Below are 16,838 nucleotides of genomic sequence, written 5' to 3' on the forward strand. Positions count from 1 at the left end.
TAAGACATGAAGGTCAGTCAATCCGGAAAATTTCAAGAACTTTGATAGTTTCTTCAAGTGCAGTTGCAAAAAACATCAAGCGCTGTGATGAAACTGGCTCTCATGAGGACCGCCACAGGAAAGGAAGACCCAGAGTTACCTTTGCTGCAGAGGATAAGTTCATTAGAGTTACCTGCATCTCGGATTGTAGGCCAAATAATATAAATATTGCCAAGAGTGTGCAAAGCTGTCATCAATGCAAAGGGTGGCTAATTTGAAGAATGTCAAATATAAAATATATTTGGATTTGTTTAACACTTTTTTGGTTACGACATGATTCCATATGTGTTATTTAATAGTTTTGATGTCTTTACTATTATTCTACATACTATCATGTAATGAGTAGGTGTGTCCAAACATTTGACTGGTACTGTATATGTGTGAATTCGGAAAGTATTTTGACCCCTTGACTTTTTCCACATTTTGTTACATTACAGCATTATTTTAAAATAGATTGATGACATTTTTATTTTTATTTCATCTACACACACCCCATAATGAAAAAGTGAAAACAGGTTTTTAGAAATTGTATGTACTGTACATAAGTATTCAGACCCTTTGCTATGAGAAAAAAAATTGAGCACAGGTGCATCCTGTTTCCATTGACCATCCTTGAGATGTTTCTACAACTTGATTGGAGACCACCTGTGGTAAATTCAATTGATTGGACATGATTTGGAAAGGTACACACCTGTTTATATAAAGGTCCCACAGTTGACAGTCCATGACATAGCAAAAATCAAGTCATGAGGTCGAAGGAATTGTCTGTAGAGCTCCCGAGACAGGATTGTGTCGAGGCACAGATCTGGGGAAGTGTACAACAATGTTCTGCAGCATTGAAGGTCCCCAAGAACACGGTGGCCTCCATCATGCTCAAATTGAAGAAGTTTGGAACCACCAAGACTCTTCCTAGAGCTGGCCGCCCGGCCAAACTGAGCAATCGGGGGAGAAGGGCCTTGCTCAGGGAGGTGACCAAGAATACGATTGTCACTCTGACAGAGCTCCAGAGTTCCTCTGTGGAGATGTGAGATCCTTCCAATAGGACAACCATCTGCAGCACTCCACCAATCAAGTCTTTATGGTTGAGTGGCCAGACGGAAGCCACTTCTCAGTAAAAGGCTCATGACAGCCCGCTTGGAGTTTGCCAAAAGAGAGACTCAAAGAAACAAGATTCTCTGGTCTGATGAAACCAAGATTGAACCCTTTGGCCTGAATGCCAAGTGTCACGTCTGGAGGAAACATGGCACCATCCCTACGGTAAAGCATGGTGGTGGCAGCATCATGCTGTGGTGATGTTATTTAGTGGCAGGGACTGGGAGACTAGTCAGGATCGAGGGAAAGATGAACGGGGCAAAGTACAGAGACATCCTTGTTGAAAACATGCTCCAGAGCGCTCAGGACCTCAGACTGGGGCAAAGGTTCACCTTCCAACAGGACAACGACCCTAAGCACACAGCCAAGACAATGCAGGAGTGGCTTCGGGACAAGTCTCTGAATGTCCTTGAGTGGCCCAGCCAGAACCAGAACTTGAAGCTGATCGAACATCTCTGGAGAGACCTGGAAATAGCTGTGCAGCGACGCTCCCCATCCAACCTGACAGAGCTTGAGTTGATCCGCAGAGACTGGGAGAAACTCCCCAAATACAGGTGTGCTAAGCTTGTAGCGTCATATCCAAGAAGACTCAAGGCTGTAGTCACTGCCAAAGGTACTTCAACAAAGTACTGAAAAGTTCTGAGGAAAGGCTCTGAATATTTATGTAAATTTGATATTTAAGTTTTTTGTTTAGAATAAATTTGCTAAAATAATTTAAAACCTGTTTTTGCTTTGTCATTATTTGGTATTTTGTGTAGATTGATGAGTGGGAAAAACAATTTCATCCATTTTAAAATAAGGCTGTAAAGTAACAAGGGGTCTGAACAATTTTCGAATGCACTGTATATAGTTGAACATAGCATCCTACAAATAACCAGCAGAGGGTGACTCCATTTTCACATTCACACTGTTGGTAATGCTTACAAATTGGATCATAGCTATAAAAGTAGCAGAGATCTCACTCTTAGAGTATATTATGTTCAACAATATATTTAAACAAATGCCTTTTTCTAAATGTTGATTTTTCTATATTCATAAATGAATGTAAAACCTAAAAAAAAATCAAAATACTACTCATAGTACAGAGCAAGCGGTAAAGCTTCTTATGATACCAATATTTGCTTTTTAGCACCTATAGATGAAGCTATATGGAGTCTTAAAGGAGGCCTGGGTGAGGACAAAATTTAATAAATATGCCAACTTTGATAAATGATTTCTCATATGTTTTTAGATACAAATCTCAAATATATGTCAACAATCCTTTGCCAGAAAGACTATTCAATAGTTTAAATTTTGTGAAATTTCCCAAAATCATGGTCTTTATTTTTGTCTGGGTTTTGCGAGGTATAACTCATTAGTGAATCTTTTAGATTTAAACAAAAACTTTAGACAGAATCCACCATGAGTAGTCTAACATATGTTGACATAGTAATGAAATGATAGCAAACACAGTGTTTTTGTCATTTTTTCTAATGTAGACCTCTGGACACACTATACAGAATTGGCCTCTGTGTTGAATAAGTGGGAGTGAAAATGCACTGTGGAGGGAAAAAGTAGGGTAGCCTACATCTGACATGCATGGGCGCAGCCTATCTTTCATGATACTATATATGGGCAAATTAATGACAAAACATCTCAGAACCTCACAAGTTTCAAGTTATTATTCAACAGATGGGTAATTTTTTTCACTACTTTACATTCAAAATGATTTCACTTGTCCAATCGACAGATAGGCTCTGTGGTCAGTTTTCCACTAACTTGAACTATTCTTAACATTGTTTTAGTTCTTAGTCTCTAGGCCTATAGACCATCCCCAAATTATCTCCAAATGTAACAGAATGAAGCAGCCGTGATTTGTTGCTAAAACAAACTCTCAACAACTCTATTCCGCAACTTTGTGGAGTTGAGTAGTAACTATTTAAACATTTTTATAATTGTTACACCCGCCATCAATAGTTTCAGTCATTTGAGAGATTGTTTTGTAATCACGAAATCTGTACTAAACCCCTCTCGCGCCGGAGCTCATGAATAATTCATGAACGACTGCTGACACAGGCGTCGTAAAAAAGTTGAGTTAAACTTTGGGACGGGAGTGAAGTTCGGGCAGCACCAACAAGAGCTATCGAACTGGCCGAGGCAAAGAGAAAGTACATTTCTTATTACTTTTCTAATGTAGGGATACATTTTAGTGTTTTTATCTAACTCTTTCAGAATTGTTTTAACGCGAGTTTGACGGCAGTAAGGTGATAACTATTTTTATCCACACAGAGGAGGGTTTATGAACGTTTCAAGAGAGCTCAAGGTTTGATATCTCTCTTCGCCTCGAAACGTTTTCGTTTTATATTTTCTGTATTGCGTTGTAACTTTTCCACTAAGCCAAAATGAGCAACCCACTGCAGCCAATGCCAGGACAACAAGTTATCCATGTCGCTCAGGACTCTGATACGGATCTCGAGGCGCTTTTTAATTCGGTTATGAACCCGAAACCCAGTTCATGGAGGAAAAAAATGTTACCCGAGTCTTTTTTCAAGGAGCCAGATTCTGGATCTCACTCCCGACAGTCGAGCACTGATTCGGGCAGCCACCCTCCCAGGCTCACCGTACAACACGTACGGTCACATTCCTCGCCCGCGTCCTTACAGCTTGGATTGGGAGCCAATCCAACTCCAAGCCCAGTACATCACTCGCATATCCGGCACCAGTCTTTCGATGTTGCCGAAGAGTTGCCCCTGCCTCCTGGATGGGAGATGGCCTACACGTCAACTGGACAGAAGTACTTTCTCAAGTAAGCTTTTTTATTATACAGAAAACACACAAATGTCCCCAGTCCCTTTAAAAAACAAAACACCAGGTTCAGTCAGTGCAAGCCTCACTTCAGATAACTTTGGTTCATCTCAAGTGATGGGCCTAAATGGGTTGTAGAAAATCTGTGTAATTTGAGTGTAAATCCCAACAACAATCGTTTTGGCTCACTGTGCTGAACAAGTGCCCCCTTTTGAGCACTGTGCGGCCAGTTTGACTGAGTACACTGTTTTTGTGTCTTTGTTTGACGCTGTCAGCTAAGACCCTATAATGCCACCACTTATGCCGCGTTCAAAACAACTGGGAACTCGGAAATCTCCCACTTACGACTTCAGTGCGTTCAAAACAACTGGGAACTTGATCATCCAACTCGGTATTCCAACTCGGCCTCTTTCTACAGGTCCGACTTTCCGACCTGAAGATAACCGAAGTCATGATTAGACCTCATATTTTTCAGAGTTCCCAATTGTTTTGAATGCGGCATTGTTCAAACAAGTCGAACCTAATTCGACGTGTAGCCTCAAATATTTTGCGTGAGCCGTAGTCTACCTGTCTGTGCTTGCAGTGAACACTCACATTTTTCATGTAGGCTGGTAGGATAATCTCATTGCTAGAATTAGTCAGTGTTGTGCTCGACCTATATAATAATATAAACGAGCACCTGGCCCTAGTAAACTCAATGGAACGTTTCCCCATTCATTAGTGAAGTATCTCCTTGTGCAACGTGATCACAGACCACCTCTAGTGTATTGTGCAACAGCATTGAAGTTGTCTTTGGTTTCGTTCTGAGCCCCAGCCGGTTAAACCACAATGGCTGTAGTGTTTCTAATCCTCACCCACGCACGGGGATAAATCATATTTTATTTGTCACATGCGCCAAATACTACAATTGTAGACTTTACTGTAAAATGCTTACTTACCATCTCTTTCCCAACAATGCAAAGTAAGAAATTAGAGTAGAAATAAAGGAAATGGTAACACAATAAAATAGCAATAATGACACTATATACAAGGGGTACCAGTACCGAGTCAATGTGCAGGGGTACGAGGTAATTGAGGTAATTTGTAGGTAGAGGTAAAAGTGACTTGGCAATCAGGATAGATAATAAACACAGTAGCAGCACCGTGTGTGAAAGTATGTGTGTGTGAGCGACCGTAGGTAGCCTATGTGTGTGTGTGTTGGCGTGTCAGTGTAGTATAGAGTCCAGTGACTGTGTGTGACTGTGTGGGTAGAGTCCAGTGAGTGTGCTTAGAGCTGGTGCAAATAAAAAATGGGTCAATGCAAATAGTCAGGGTAGCCATTTGATTATCTGTTCAGTCTTATGGCTTGGGGGTAAAAGCTGTTCAGGAGCATTTTGGTCCCAGACATGGCGCTCCGGTACCAGTTGCCATATGGTAGCTGAGAGAACAGTCGCTGACTTGGGGGGGCTGGAGTCTGGGCCAATTGTGCGCTGCCCTATGGGACTCCCAATCACGGCTGGTTGTGATACAGCCTGGAGTCAAACCAGGGTCTATAGTGATGCCTCTAGCGCTGAGATGCAGTGCCTTAGAACGCTGCGCCACTCGGGAGCCCACACTTAATGGTGGTGTTGGAGTCGTGCATGACCAAGCAGTCGTGGGTGAACAGGGAGTACAGGAAGGGACTAGGCATGCACCCCTGAGGAGCCCCCGTGTGTAGTTGCTTACCCTCATTACCTGGGGGCGGCCCGTAAGGAAGTCCAGGATCTAGTTAGAGGGAGGTGTTTAGTCCCAGTGTTCTTAGGTTAGTGATGAGATTAGAAGGCAGTATGGTGTTGAACTCTGAGCTGTAGTCAATGAAATGCATTGTCACGTAGGTGTTCCTTTTGTCCAAGTGGGTAAGGGAGGTGTGGAGTGCAATAGGGATTGCGTCATATGTGAATCTGTTGGGGCAGTATGCAAATTGGAGTGGGTCCAGGGTGTCTGGGATGATGGGGTTGATGTGAGCCATGACCAGCATTTGAGCCATCAAAGCATTTCATGGCTACAGATGTGAGTGCTACGGAGCGATAGTCGTTTCAAATCAAATTATATTGGTCACATACACATATTTAGAAAATGTTATTGCGGTTGTAGAGTAATGCTTGTGTTCCTAGCTCCAACAGTGCAGTAGTATCTAACAATTCACAACAATACACACATCTCAAAGTAAAATAATGGAATTAAGAAATATATAAATATTAGGACAGGTTACCTGGGCATTCCTGGGCACAAGGACTATGGTGGTCTGCTTGAAACATGTAGGTATTATGGACTGGGTCAGGGAGAGGTTGAAAATATCAGTCAAGACACTTGCCAGCTGGTCAGCACGTGCTCTGAGTATGCGTCCTGGTAGTCCGTCTGGCCCTGCTGCCTTGTGAATGTTAACCTGTTTTAAGGTCTTACTCAAATTGGCTACGGAGAGCATGATCAGACAGTCGCCCGGAATAGCTGGAGCTCTCATGCATGGTTCAGTTTAGCTATCCTCGAAACGAGTATAGAAGGCATTTAGCTTGCCTGGTAGGCTCGCGTCACTGGGTAACTTGGGGCTGGGTTTCCCTTTGTAATCCGTGATAGTTTGCAAGCCCTGCCACATCCTACGAGCGTCAGAGCTGTTGTACTAGGATTCAATCTCAGTTCTGACGCTTTGCCTGTTTGATGGTTCATCTGAGGGCGGAGCCAAATTTCTTATAAATGTCCGGATTAGTGTCTCGCTCCTTGAAATTAGCAGCTCTAGCCTTTAGCTCAGTGTGGATGTTGCCTGTAATGCATTGCTTCTGGTGGTGATATGTACGTCCGGTCACTGTGGGGACGACATCGTAGATGCACTTATATGGTCAATTCCTCAATGCCATCAGATGAATCCTGGAACCTATTCCAGTCTGTGCTAGCAAACCAGTCCTTTAGCTGAGGAGCCGCTTCATTGACCCACTTCCATATTGAGCATGTCACTGGTACTTCCTGTTTGAGTTTTTGCTTCTAAGCAGGAATCGGAAGGATAGAGTTATGGTCAGATTTGTCAAATGGAGGGAGAGCTTTGTTTGCGTCTCTGTGTGTGGAATTAGTGATGTAGAGTTTTAGTTTTTTGCCTCCAGTTGCACAGGTGACATGCTGGTAGACATGAGAAGACCGATTTGGGCATGGTTCGGAATGTGCAGTATGTAATTCGCCTCAGTGTCATTGAAGTAGAAATCCTCATCCACATCGAGGTTAGTGATCGCTGTTCTGATGTCCAGACGCTCTTTTCGGTCATAGGAAATCATGGCAGAAACATTATGTACAAAAAAAGTTAGGATCAGATAAAAAAAATAAAATTAAAAATTAAAAAAAATAGCACAATTGGTCAGGAGCCTGTAAAACAACTGCTATTCCCTCCAGTGCCATCTTTTCAGAATAAGTGACCTTTCACCTCTCACTTTAGCAGATGCCCAAGGTATACTGAAATTAAATGTGTGTGTGTTTGACAATATCAATGTGAGGCTCCATTTTGTAACCTGTTTCAAACACACACACACCTGTGATCCCTGTTCTTGTTCACCTTGATAAGAAAGGGATTACCTCTGAAAAGAAAAATGACAAACTACCGTAAATTCCGGACTATAAGCCGCAACTTTTTTCCCAGGCTTTGAACCTCGTGGCTTAAACAATGACGCGGCTAATATATGGATTTTTCCCGGTTTCCATTTTTTCTCTCTCCAAAAAACACATTCTGTGACGTGCTCAGTTTTTTGGCGGCATGAAGCTTTCATTAGACCAATGAAATTGCCGAACGGGTTAAGGTCAAACAAGTTTTTTGTTTACTGTTTAGATTAAATCGAGCGCTCTCTAACTTCTCATCATTCTGATTACGGTAGTCATTTTGTCACCCTCATCATGGCAAAGACACAGAGAAATGCATATGATGCAGCATTCAAGTTGAAGGCGATTGATCTGGCTGTTGGAAAAGGAAATAGAGCTGCTGCACGGAAGCTTGGTCTTAATGAGTTGATGATAAGACGTTGGCAACAGCAGCGTGAGGAATTGACTCGGTGCAAAAAGACAACTAAAGCTTACTGCTATTTTTATTTTTTGTTACAAGCCGTGTTTCGTTAAAGCCATTTATTTTGGTTACAAGCCGTGTTTCGTTAAAGCCTGTGTAAAGTTCATTTGTTTCAATGTACCGGTAGGCACCTGCGGCTTATTTATGTTCAAAATAATATATATTTTTGAATTCAGTGGGTGCGGCTCATATTCAGGTGCGCTTAATAGTCCGGAAATTACGGTAAATAAAAAGTGATTACCTTATCAGTGCAGAGCCTTCCTCTGCTGGCTCATACCTCTCCTGCTGGAGACAGTCAGTCTTAATGCAAATGAGTGTTGTGACTCTTGACTCTGGAACAAGATGACCAGGCAGACCCATTCTTCCCTGCCCCAGGGGTCACCATGTCTATCTGACTAGGCAGAGGTTAGGGTTGTGTGGTAGGGGTCAGCTCAGCAGGGTGTCCTCTATAGGGGCAGTAGTTATAGGTGTGAACACACCCTGGTCTCCACAACGTCTCACTGCAGCAGAGGTCTCTCTGCTAAAACATACAGTCACTTCATACACCTCTTTTATTTTTTACACACTTACCTAGATCTGTTCCTGGGTAACTCTATTTAACAGTATCAACAGCCCATCAAGACATTAGCCCGATGCTCATTGTCTCCAAGAGTAATCCATATCAGTTCAACATTAGCTTAAACGCCAGTTGACCTGGTGAAATAATGAATAACAATACAGAGGGGGTGTTTTTCCCAGGAAACAGGCAGGCTGAAATGTAAACACATAGTGTGAGATGATGAGAGAAGCAGAGGGACATGGCTGGTCTGTACTGCCTGGCTCTATGGCTGGTTGGCTGCATGCTGACCCTCAGGAGAACTAGCCACGTCAGGAGAACAACCACGGAACAGACAGACCACTGATCAGTAGGCCTGGCTGTTCATTAGCTAGATAACTTTCCACAGAAAAAGGAGAGGGGGTTGGCTGTGCTTGCATGTGATGATTTTGTCATGGGAGAAAAACAGAGGGGAGGAGAGACTGCGAGAGATGGGAAAGAGCGAGAGGGGGTGGACAAGTGGGAGGGAGAGAAGGAGAGAAATAGAAGGGTGTGAGAATGGAGAGTGGAAGGAAAACAAGTGGGAGTGAGAGGCAGGGAAAGAGTTTGAGGGGAGGGATGGAAAGACGGAGCGGCTGAGGCTGTTTTTTGTGAGCTCTCTTGTTGGCACCTGTGGAGAGGAGGAAAGGAAAGGGAGGGAACGACTGCAGTCTAACCCCAGGCTCAAGGAGGTGTCTCCTCTCCCTCTCCTTTCTCTGGTTCCCGGCCGGGGGTGAGAACATGCCTGCTCATGCAGAGGTTTTCACAGTTGGCTCTGTCACCACCAACAAAGCTGGGAGCCTCGGCCTCACCGCACCCTGCAATTAACTAGGCAGGAAAACAGTCTGTCTGCCCGTCCCGAAGCTGCTGGATCTTTTTAGTTTCACTCTGAGCTCTTTGTTAAGGATGCCACTGCTGCTCCATCATGTCTCCTGTCCTGTCTGCCTTTAAAACCCTTTAAGGCATTCGTTTTTTCAGACCTTTTTCTTTGTTCTATTGCAGAATTTTACTGTACAGTTGAATGTCCCAAAAAAGGATGGGATACACTGTGTACTACTCAAATGAAAAATAATAGGGTTAAGGCCTTTATGGCTTTAGAGTCCTGACATTTTTTTGTTGTCCTGTGGTAGCACCTGGTAATAGGTCAGAAATGTAGAGCTGGGACAATAAACCAAAAATTACTGACATCGACATTGCCTTCCTCTCACCAAAGCATTTTGCATAAGTCTGTAATTTTCTGTGATTATGCGACAACGTTCCTGTAGATTGTACTAAAACCATTACAGTAATAGCCGATGCGTTATGTTGATTCCTGCTACAAAAAGTAAATGCCTGTCCCTGTTTTGCTGTCAGCTGTTGTGTGAGGGAGCCACTTACTCCCTCTCCCCACTGTGCACATGGAGGAGGGAGATATGCATTCAGAGAAGCACAAGCATATGTGACCTACCATCTCATACAATGTAGTTGGAGGAAACATGGGGAAGTAATGCTGCTTTAAAAGTTCATAAATGTATAATCCCATTTAGGAGCAAAAGGCATTCAAACATTTTGCTGTGATTTTCACATTTGCTCTACATTAATCGAATCATTGGGAACATAGAGAAAAGGAATACTTTCACCAAATTTCCAAAATGGATTCTCTGAACATTATCTCAGCAAGTTACCCCATTAGGCAAATCATTTACAGTATTAAATTGCCTATTGTTGTATAATAAAGAACCTTTCCCATTGAACAAATTAAAGTTTATTTGTCACGTGCGCCGAATACAACAAGTGTAGACCTTACAGTGAAATGCTTACTTACAGGCTCTAACCAATAGTGCAAAAAAGGTGTTAGGTGAACAATAGGTAAGTAAAGAAATAAAACAACAGTAAAAAGACAGGCTATATACAGTAGCGAGGCTATAAAAGTAGCGAGGCTACATACAGACACCGGTTAGTCAGGCTGATAGAGGTAGTATGTACATGTAGATATGGTTAAAGTGACTATGCATATATGATGAACAGAGTAGCAGTAGCGTAAAAGAGGGGTTGGCGGGTGGGTGGACTCAATGCAGATAGCCCGGTTAGCCAATGTGTGGGAGCACTGGTTGCTCGGGCCAATTGAGGTAGTATGTACATGAATGTATAGTTAAAGTGACTATGCATATATGATAAACAGAGAGTAGCAGCAGCGTAAAACTTTTTTTGGGGGGGGGGGCACACAATGCAAATAGCCGTTTGATTACCTATTCAGGAGTCTTATGGCTTGGAGGTAAAAGCTGTTGAGAAGCCTTTTTGTCCTAAACTTGGTGCTCTGGTACCACTTGCCATGTGGTAGTAGAGAGAACAGTCTGTGGCTGGGGTCTTTGACAATTCTTAGGGCCTTCCTCTGACACGGTCTGGTGTCGGGGTCCTGGATGGCAGGCAGCTTAGCCCCAGTGATATACTGGGCCGTACGCACTACCCTCTGTAGTGCCTTGCGGTCAGAGGCCGAGCAATTGCCGTACCAGGCAGTGATGCAACCAGTCAGGATGCTCGCTGTTGCAGCTGTAGAACCTTTTGAGGATCTCAGGACCCATGCCAAATCTTTTTAGTTTCCTGAGGAGGAATAGGCTTTGTCGTGCCCTCTTCAAGACTGTCTTGGTGTGTTTGGACCATTCTAGTTTGTTGTTGATGTGGACACCGAGGAACTTGAAGCTCTCAACCTGCTCCACTACAGCCCCGTCGATGAGAATGGGGGCGTGCTCGGTCCTCCTTTTCCTGTAGTCCACAATCATCTCCTTAGTCTTGGTTACGTTGAGGGATAGGTTGTTTTTCTGGCACCACATGGCCAGGTCTCTGACCTCCCTAAAGGATGTCTCGTCGTTGTCGGTGATCAGGCCTACCACTGTTGTGTCGTCTGCGAATTGAATGATGGTGTTGGAGCCGTGCCTGTTCATGCAGTCGTGGGTGAACAGGGAGTACAGGAGGGGACTGAGCACGCACCCCTGTGGAGCTCCAGTATTGAGGATCAGCATGGCAGATGTGTTGCCACCTACCCTCACCACCTGGGGGAGGCCCGTCAAGAAGTCCAGGATCCAGTTGCAGAGGGAGGTGTTTAGTCCCAGGATTCTTGGCTTAGTGATGAGCTTTGAGGGTACTATGGTGTTGAACGCTGAGCTGTAGTCAATGAATAGCATTCTCACATAAGTGTTCCTTTTGTCCAGGTGGGACAGGGCAGTGTGGAGTGCAATAGAGATTGCATCATCTGTGGGTCTGTTTGGTGCGGTATGCAAATTGGAGTGGGTCTAGGGTTTCTGGGATAATGGTGTTGATGTGAGCCATTACCAACCTTTCAAAGCACTTCATGGCTACGGATGTGAGTGCTACGGGTCTGTAGTCATTTAGGCAGGCTGCCTTTTTGTTCTTGGGCACAGGGACTATGGTGGTCTGCTTGAAACATGTTGGTATTACGGACTCAATCAGGAACATGTTGAAAATGTCAGTGATGGCACCTGCCAGTTGGTCAGCACATGCCAGAGCACACGTCCTGGTAATCCGTCTGGCCCTGCAGCCTTGTGTATGTTGACCTGTTTAAAGGTCTTGCTCATGTCGGCTACGGAGAGCGTGATCAGTCATCCGGAACAGCTGATGCTTTCATGCATGCCTCAGTGTTGCTTGCCTCGAAGCGAGCATAGAAGTGATTTAGCTCTTCTGGTAGGCTCGTGTCACTGGGCAGCTCGCGGCTGTGCTTCCCTTTGTAGTCTGTAATAGTTTGCAAGCCCTGCCACATAAGACGAGCGTCGGAGCCGGTGTAGTATGATTCAATCTTAGCCCTGTATTGACGATTTGCCTGTTTGATGGTTCGTCGCAGGGCATAGCAGGATTTCTTGTAAGCTTCCGGGTTAGAGTCCCGCACCTTGAAGCGGCAGCTCTACCCTTTAGCTCAGTGCGAATGTTGCCTGTAATCCATGGCTTCTGGTTGAGGTATGTACGTACAGTCACTGTGGAGACGACGTCCTCGATGCTCTTATTGATAAAGCCAGTGAATGATGTGGTGTACTCCTCAATGCAATCGGAAGAATCCCGGAACATATTCCAATCTGTGATAGCAAAACAGTCCTGTAGTTAATAATATCCATGTCGTCATTCAGCCACTATTCCGTGAAACATAGGATATTACAGTTTTTGATGTCCCGTTGGTAGGATATTCGTGATCGTACCTCGTCTAATTTATTGTCCAATGATTGCACGTTGGCGAGTAGTATTGAGGGTAACGGCAGCTTTCCCAGTCGCCTTCTCCGGGTCCTGACCAGGCATCCGGCTCTTTGTCCCCTGTACCTGCGTCGCTTCCTCTTGCAAATAACGGGGATGTTGGTCCTGTGGTGTGTTTGGAGAATGTCTCTTTGTTGTAGAAAGAATCTTCGTCTAATCCGAGGTGAGTGATCGCTGTCCTGATATCCAGAAGCTCTTTTTTGCCATAAGATACGGTTGCAGAAATATTATGTACAAAATAAGTTGCAAATAATGCAAAAAAAAACACATAATAGCACAATTGGTTGGGCGCCCGAAAAACTGCTGCCATTTCTTCCGGCGGCATATTAGCTACAGTGCTGTTCATTGTTTACGGCCATTTAGTATTGTTCAAACCCTCTAAAGCCTTGGACCCACCCATCTCTTAAATAATCCACATTGGAACACATGCGAATGTGGCCATGTGCTAAAGCAGTGAGTGCAGTAGCGCTTAAAAAATAAATATTTCAACAATAAAATACTTTATTAATTTCAAGTGCTAAAGGTAGTAGCCTGCAATTCCGAAAAACGTAAAACACACAAACACCAAAAGCTGTGTTCGATACTCATACTAACCGCACCAAGTGTTCTATTTGTGAGATGAATTGAGTATATAGTATGCTTATTGGTCATAGTATGGATGTAGTTAGTATGCCAAAAGTTCCCGGATGAAGTCCTAAATTTGCCAAAATATGAAGTATACACGCAGAGGACACTATTTCCGTACTTTAGGCCCCATAATGCAATTCTTCAGGAAATGGGCGTGGCTCCGCATCGTTTCTAGATTTGAAGAAAATGGCGGAAAATATGCAACTGATGTACGAGAGCGGATACAAATTCATTGCTTTAACTAGTAATGATAAATGTAAAGAAAATGTTGAGCAATGTAATAAACTAATGACTTTTCAAATAAGTTACCTTAGTCTTTATATTGGCTGACAATTTGTTAGCTATACTGTCCTTACAAACCACATAGCATATCATTACAGCAGTATGTACCGGTATGTTGTTAGCTAGCTACCTAACGTTAGTTGGCTACTTATACATCAAACTTGCCAGTATATTAACTATAGGCTATCTAACTAACTACCCAATGTTTATTGACTTGATTATTTCCCGTCATTCTTAGCTTAGCTAAATGGTATAGTCGTTGTGCGTTCTCAATGGACATTCGGGTGCTTCCGTAAATTCGCTCCTGCTATCTACTCCGATTTCAGAGCACTCTCGTCTGAGTGTACCAGAGAGCGCAAATAAAGAATTTACGAGCTCTCAACACCCGTTGAATATGGCCGATGTCAGTAAACGTCGGCAAAAAAGCGTAATTAATTTGTTGCCAGCAGCACAGTTACAACCACCAACGCTCTGGATAACAAGAGAACTGCCTAACGAGCTCTGCTAGGGCGAGTAAAATGGTCAGTGGTCTCATATGTGTCTGGAAGTAGCTAGCAAGCTAGCCAACGTTAGCTTGGATGCTTGACTGCGTTGTAAGGTCAGAAAGCTCAAATCAACCCTACTCCTCAGCCCGAGCGTCCAGTGTACACTCCGAGAGCCAAATGCTCTGAATTTACGGACAATCTGACAACGCTCTGAATTTACAAGCTCACTCTGGCATTCCAGATTGAATTTAAGAACACACCCAAAGTTATAAAATGTCTAACTAGTAATTTGTTATGCTAACTAGCAAGCAAGAGGTTGCATAGCAACAGCATCAACTTCCGGTAGACATGCAAAGAGTTAGAACGCTCAACTGAAAGCATACTGTTCATTTACAGTATACTAAAATGAACTAGTAGTGTATATACTCATTAAGTATCTAGTATACAGTATGTTAGTATGAGTATTGGAACACAGCTAAAGGCTTAGATAGTTTTTATCTAGGCCTATATCATAAGATCCTTTTAAGTAACTTTGCTGCAGGTTATGATATGAACAAAGGGATCTAGCTTGAGCGCATATTTCTGTCCTTCCCTTTGGAGCAGGACATGTAATGTCCATGGCCTTTTCATTGCATTCCTTATCTTCTTAAAAATATATGTTTGCGAAGTTGTGTCCAGTCCGGGGTATGCTTTCACATCTCTGGGAGGAAGGACATCAACATTGTACAGCAGCTGAAACCTGGTTACATCTGAGTGAAAGGCCACAACAACACCAGGCTCCAGACAATTAAAGCTGTGAAGGAAGAAAGCAGAAACAAATAGACAAGACATTAAAACCTTGCATACCAGCAATAACATTCATTCAATAACATCCAAGCAATAAACTCCAAGTACAAAGAAAAAAATAGCAGAATTGTTGCTTGTTCATCCTTGATCATCTTGTACTGGTGGTTTATGCTGAAAGACAAATTCCAGAAAATTGGATAAAACATGAATTAAAGTCCTATTGCCTGTTGACTGCTACAGCTGTACTAAAATGCCCTGTACACGTCTGCTTCCAGCCCAACAATGGCAATGCAGACACAAGATAACTAGCTAGATTTAGCAAAGGTTAGCTTCATAATTACCAGCTGGCTAGATGTAAATGGTATTCATCTAGCTAACCAGCTAGTAGATCATGCAAAAAACGACCTTGAAATCTATAATCCAATAGCTATTTAGCTATCATTTCATCGTGGCTAGCCAGCTTAGCATGTGTCCCTATAACGTAACATGGTGTTTGATTAGCTTGCTAATCGATTAGCATTCGGACCACAGTGGCCATCTGTAAACAATGGCTCATTGCGGGATGAAGCAAGCTACAACTGTACCAGTATGCCATTGTCTAGCTAGCTAGCAATATAGCTAACAATAGCTAGCAATGAAAGCTTCATACGTTATTGTCTCAAAGTAGTTATCTTGGCATTTTAACTGTAGACTCTTACCGGTCTATGGATTATAATGATTCATGGCAGACTGAAACACTTCCAGACTGCTTTAGCCACAGAAGACAGAGCTGTGTCGATACCAGCAGCTGTATTCAGGACAACACTGGCATTGAAAGCTGTAGCTATACTTTGCATGTAGTCCATGACTCAAATATTAGTAAATACAATGGATCTTTCAAATATCCGCAGTAGCATAGAGCAGGATGTGCCATTTGACAGAAGCCTTGAGTGACAGAATGGACTCATGAATGTCCCAGCCCCCTCATCTCAACCAATTATGGCTTGGCAAGATTCTGTATTTTCTCAGTGTCTTAACAGCTTTGTGATTTCACATTTTATTTACATTTACTGATTACATACAATTTTGTTATTAAGGCACATGAAAGCTCACATGTTCAAGAAGGCATTTTGCCCCCCACCCAAAAATGCATTTTGTTGAAAAAAGGTTTTTGGTTCAAATGTCTCTCCTGTAAAGTAGTGACGTGCGTCATATACTCAGCTATCTGTAACGGGTCACATATGACCGTTGCTCAAAATGCATTTGCGGGAAAAATACACTTCAAAGCAACTACTGTTCTAGTAACAAAGAGGATAGTGTTTCCACCAAACGGACTTGCTGTGGATAAATGTCAGTGCATGATGACGTACTGCACACAATGTACTTTTTCGGTCATGTACCAAATAAAAAGTTCAATGTGTTTCTATTTTCAATAAAATACCAAATGTATCTACTCTGGTCGTTGCACGTGTGCTCTAGCCAGCAGCTCGCAGAAACAGTGGCCGTAAGCTGTGCAGGTAGGCTAGTCTATGTGATAATTATTTTTATTTGTCAAATGGCAGTCAAGCATCAATCATCCTGTCACCAGAATAAGACCCTCAATATTTATTGAACAGGGGCAACACAATCTCTGTGCACTTTCACCACCCTGTGAAGTTCATCTGTAGCCGAATAAACTGCATGGCTTCCCAAATCATAGTGGCCCACACACCATATCACCACGTGACTCCAAGAGTACTTTGATATGATGGTTATTATATCAATATTTGTGCAGAAGGGCGTTTCCACCACCATTTCTCGCTTAATTAATTTTACAGAGACAAAAAGATCCCTCTGTCAAACAAACAAATGATCGGTCTTTAGGCTATGTACCCTATTTTGCATTGATAATATAATCTCA

At 43.0% G+C, this 16,838-nt stretch overlaps 1 protein-coding gene across 3 annotated transcripts in view; it reads left to right on the forward strand.

Moving 5' to 3' along the window:
• The first annotated feature begins 3,181 nt into the window (after positions 1-3,181).
• Positions 3,182-16,838, forward strand: part of wwtr1 (WW domain containing transcription regulator 1) — a 92,772-nt gene continuing 79,115 nt past the window's right edge. Inside the window, exon 1 of one of the 3 annotated variants that reach the window (XM_014168665.3) lies at positions 3,182-3,916. In XM_014168665.3, the coding sequence (XP_014024140.1) occupies positions 3,513-3,916 (404 nt within the window). In that variant the 5' untranslated portion in view covers positions 3,182-3,512. The remainder of the gene's footprint in view (positions 3,917-16,838) is intronic. The other 2 variants (XM_014168664.3, XM_014168667.3) reach the window with 2 other exon arrangements.

The sequence above is a fragment of the Salmo salar genome, chromosome 23 (genome assembly GCF_965601325.2).
Source record: "Salmo salar chromosome 23, fSalSal1, whole genome shotgun sequence".
NCBI lineage: Eukaryota > Metazoa > Chordata > Actinopteri > Salmoniformes > Salmonidae > Salmo > Salmo salar.